Here is a 4,501-nt window from a genome sequence, read left to right as displayed (position 1 = left end):
CACTGGATCCTTCGAGAGATCCAGACACACTTAACAGATGAACTGACCCTAAGGTACTGGAATAAACAGCTTAACCATTTTCCTGCTCTAAGACGAGAGAGAGATACTCAGTGTACGTGCATGTTATTCACAAGTTCTGACGCCTGTCTTTTGTTACACAGTGTCACTGACGACTTCAGACGTTTCGTTGATTTCTTTGTCTCTTGTTTATTTTTAACATCAAAGTACAACGGTTGTTACAGTTTCTTGCATAAATCCACTGTAGTCACGACACTCATTTTACTGTATTCCTTTTAGCTTACTGTCTCACGGTCAAAAGCACCTTTCTGTATCCTTCCGTGTCTTAACAACAACTAACAACTAACGTGCGTGATAGACATGCAACTACATAACTGTGAGATGATGTCACAGAACAACTCATGAAATGATGTCACAATACAAATTATGAGTATGATACTTAATGCTTAATGCTTAACTAATAGACTGAAATGAAATAAACACAACAACAAATCACAAGAATGAAATATGGCCCTTACACTCAGAGATCAGTTTTGTTTTTTTGTAAATCAGTATGTGTGGCTACCTTTGTCTGTTTTTCTCTCTCGTGTGTGTGTGTGTGTGTGTGTGTGTGTGTGTGTGTGTGGAGAAAAAAAATAGTTGTCATGTAAATAACTGTGTATCATTAAATATTTGGATGAATCACTATATAGTGTTCCGCAAAACAAGAAAAGATTTTTTATAAATTTTGACTTGAAAAACGAACAAGTCTTGGTTTACGACCACCGAGTATCATGTATCATGCATGCGCTTCTTGTTTTGATGCCAAGCGACACGTGATCACAACTGAGCCAACGTTTTTTCTTTCTTTTGTGCTGCGGAATTGTGGGTAATCGTCTCCCCTACTGGGTCTTAGTTCGCGACTCTCACTGGTATAATCAACATCTGTGCACGTGTGTACTGCTTACTATAACACTGTGACCACATGTGTGTGTAAAACATATTTTATTTTGTGTTTGTATGTGTGTGTGTACAGCGCGCATGTACTGTTTATTATAACACATCTGTGTGCTATAATAAAAGTTTCATCAGAGATTAAAGATCCATTTTCTCTCTCTCTGTATCAGCTCATGTTTTCCCTAGCCCATCATGTGCCCTTTCCCATGCCTCCTCTTTTGTCCGTCTGCACACCGGTCTTGCATTGATGTCATAAAATAATGCTAAACTTGCATCTAGAACATGAATGTCAAAGTTATATTAAACTAATATGAAAAATAAAATACAGTATGAATAATATAGTATTTTTGCAGTTAAAATGTGAAAAGAAATAACATTTTCAGTATAGAAATAATACTTAAAATAACAGTTCAATTTACAGATAATGTACTTCTACAGAGATTTCTATGTATATTTTTAACAAATGGAAACACTATCAAAAAATGTAAGTTATTTTTTTGTGAATCAGATTTATATATAGATCTGTGTAGATCTGATATACATAATTGGATTATATTTGGATTATAACTATTCACCTTTTTAACAGTTAATATTTTGTTTATGTTTTAGTTTTTTTGTGACTGATGTCTAAGTTTTATCACAGTTGTAAAAACAATGATGAAACCATTATTTCGGATCACACAACCTCACAGATCCTTTATAGACCCCAAAGCCAGCGTATAGAGGCTGAGTGAATTTGGTGGAGACCCTGTGGATGAGCCTCATCGGGTCAGAGACGCGGTAGAAGGACAGAGTTCCTGCATTATAGTCCACATACACTCCGATTCTGGGGGACGGTGGAACACAGAGCTCAGTTTTAGTGTTGTTATGGTAGAAAAAGAAAGGAGATGAAGAAGAAGAACAGTACAGACTCCAGGACTGACTGTTGCATCCAAACCCACACTCTTTACCCCATTCTTTTTCCCTTCTCCCTTTATATGAGACAGAAATGTGTACAGTACTATGATTTCCCCAATCCACCTCCCAGTAACTGCACCCACATATACTCTCCTTACACAGAACCTCAAAACAGGAGTCAAATCTTTCTGCATAAAAAGAACACAGCTTGTTTATCCAACTGAAGGTTGCCACTCTGTTATTCTCAGAGAGACGAAGGAAGCGATGATGGGAAGTTTTTTCATCAAGAGTCAGATAACAAAAATCTAAAATGAAACACATAATAATAATAATAATAATAATAATAATAATAATAATAATAATAAATAAGTAAACAAATAAGTAAACAAATAAATAAATATGATTTTGGGCAGTGTGTGTGTGTGTGTGTGTGTGTGTGTGTGTGTGTGTGTGTGTGTGTGTTTTGGACATACATTTCAGAAATTCTTCCCTGCTTTTTGGCTCTAATGGTGAAATTTTCTGAACTGCTGCAGCTGCAACATCTGTAAAAGACGAAAGCCTTTTAAAGTCATATAGTAAATGTCAGGACTTTCTAAATAATTTTTAAAGTTTTTTTTGTTAAAAGATTTCTTAGTATCTTATGAATATTTTCTAAATAAATAAAAATGTTCATCATGGTGTTTCTCCAAGAGAAACAGATCATCTTACCATCCTGAGGGATTTTTTGGAATTGATCTTCGCAGAACTCCTCGAATCTTGTTTTAAGATCTGAGAGAGAATTCATGATTCTGCAGAATGAGAGAGGTTGCTGGAGAGTAAAGCTGCGAGAATCCCTATGTCCAGAGGAGAAACAGAGAGACTGGAAACTCTACAATGAGAGAAGAATTAAGGTGAGGAACGAGAAATAAACCAACGATCTCTGATGAAATTCGATCAAAGACGCAGCGTGGATCAATAGGCTGCTTACAAAAACATGAAAAAAATAAGGTTTGGTGTCAAATGTAAACATAACTAACTCATCACTACAAAGTGTGTTTGTTACCTGGAGGAAATGGATGTGATCCTGTGTATGTGAAAGTTGCTCCAGCTCAGTGACTCTCCTCTTATGATCAGTGATCTCCTCCTCCAGTTGCTCCAGAAGTCGTTCAGCTTGACTCAACTTAGCCTTCTCCTGAGCTCTGATCCACTCTGTCACCTCGGAGCGCTTCTTCTCCATGGAGCTGATCATCTCAGTAAAGATAATGTCATTTTTCTCCACTGCTGTCTGAGCACGAGACTGTTAGAACACACACACACACACACACACACACACTTGCTTACCATGAATCTGGCTGTTCATGTTGTGTGTGTTTCTAGGAGCAGCTCTGTCTCCACACACTGCTTACCTTAATCCTGATCACAGAACATTTCAGCTCCTCCACCTTCTTCTGCTTCTCCTGGATTATCTGCTGGCTTTGCCTCCGTTCCTCCTTTAGCTTTTTCTGTACACAAATCATAATCCATGATCCATGATTAGAACTCGTGAGGAAGACAGATTTATTCATCATTTGAAAACACAACATACTGAAAAGTAACACAGAATAGTCTGCTGAATTTAATCATTGCAGTCACATTTTAAATCTAACATCTGACTTGTTGATTCTAGATTTAAAAAAATATATAATCTTGAATGTATTTAAAAAAAAAAAAAAGAAATAGGAAAGGTCTTACCTGTTTCTCGGTTCTCCCTGCTGAAAGTGATACTGCGGCATGACCTTTGTGATTCTCCAACACACACGAAGAGCAAATACACTTCTGATCAGTAAGACAGTAGATGTCAAACAGTTTCTTATGTTGAGAGCAGATCTTCTCTTGGAGTTTTGGTAAAGCTTCAACCAAAGTGTGCTTTGCTGAAATTTTAAGATGAGGTTTAAGATGAGTTTCACAAAAGGAGGCCTGACACATCAGACAGGACATTATGGCTTTGTGTCTTCTCTCTGTGCAGCTATCACACGCCACATCTCCAGGTCCAGCGTAACGCTGAGCAGAAGGAGCAGCTCGGATTTCAGCTTTCTGCACTCTCTCCACCATTTCAGCTAGCATGGTGTTTTTGCGTAGATCAGGCCTCAAAGTGAAAGTGTCTTTGCACTGAGGACAGCTGTAGACACCTTTCACATCCTCCTGATCCCAGCATTTATTAATACACACCTTACAGAAACTGTGACCACAGGCAAGAGTCACTGGATCCTTCAGGAGATCCAGACACACTGGACAGCTGAATTGATCGTTTGGTACTGAAATGATTGCCTCTGCCATTTTCCTGAGAAAGAGAGTGTGTGTGTGTGTGTGTGTGCGTGCGTGAGAGAGAGATGCAGTCAATCAGTTTTGTTTTCTTTCAAATGTGTGACTTCCTGTGTCTGTTTCTCTCCCCCTCTCTTTGTCTGCGTGTGTGTCTGTGCGTGTGTGTGTGTGTGTTGGTGAATAAACATGTACATGTGTTGTCACTTAAATAAATTGACTATGTGTGTCTGTGTATATATACTTGCAATATTTGACATAACATTTGATATAACTACTAATATCACTACTACTGCTAATAATAATAATAATAATAATAATAATAATAATAATAATATTAATAATAATAATGTCTCGGAAAAAGGCTATTACT

At 37.5% G+C, this 4,501-nt stretch overlaps 1 protein-coding gene across 1 annotated transcript; it reads right to left on the bottom strand.

Moving 5' to 3' along the window:
• Positions 1–1,620: 1,620 nt before the first annotated feature.
• Positions 1,621–4,156, bottom strand: LOC128506346 (tripartite motif-containing protein 16-like). The gene is made up of 6 exons (XM_053476767.1): positions 3,562–4,156; positions 3,237–3,332; positions 2,894–3,127; positions 2,560–2,719; positions 2,325–2,393; positions 1,621–2,156 (listed from the first exon to the last, which is right to left on the bottom strand). The coding sequence occupies exons 1-6, from the start codon at positions 4,144–4,146 to the stop codon at positions 1,621–1,623; spliced, it is 1,680 nt and encodes a 559-aa protein (XP_053332742.1). The 5' UTR covers positions 4,147–4,156.
• Positions 4,157–4,501: the final 345 nt, after the last annotated feature.

The sequence above is a fragment of the Clarias gariepinus genome, chromosome 18 (assembly GCF_024256425.1).
Source record: "Clarias gariepinus isolate MV-2021 ecotype Netherlands chromosome 18, CGAR_prim_01v2, whole genome shotgun sequence".
NCBI classification, from domain to species: Eukaryota; Metazoa; Chordata; class Actinopteri; order Siluriformes; family Clariidae; genus Clarias; species Clarias gariepinus.
The sequence above is the reverse complement of the archived record's forward strand: the minus strand, read 5'-3'. Positions and strand labels throughout refer to the sequence as shown.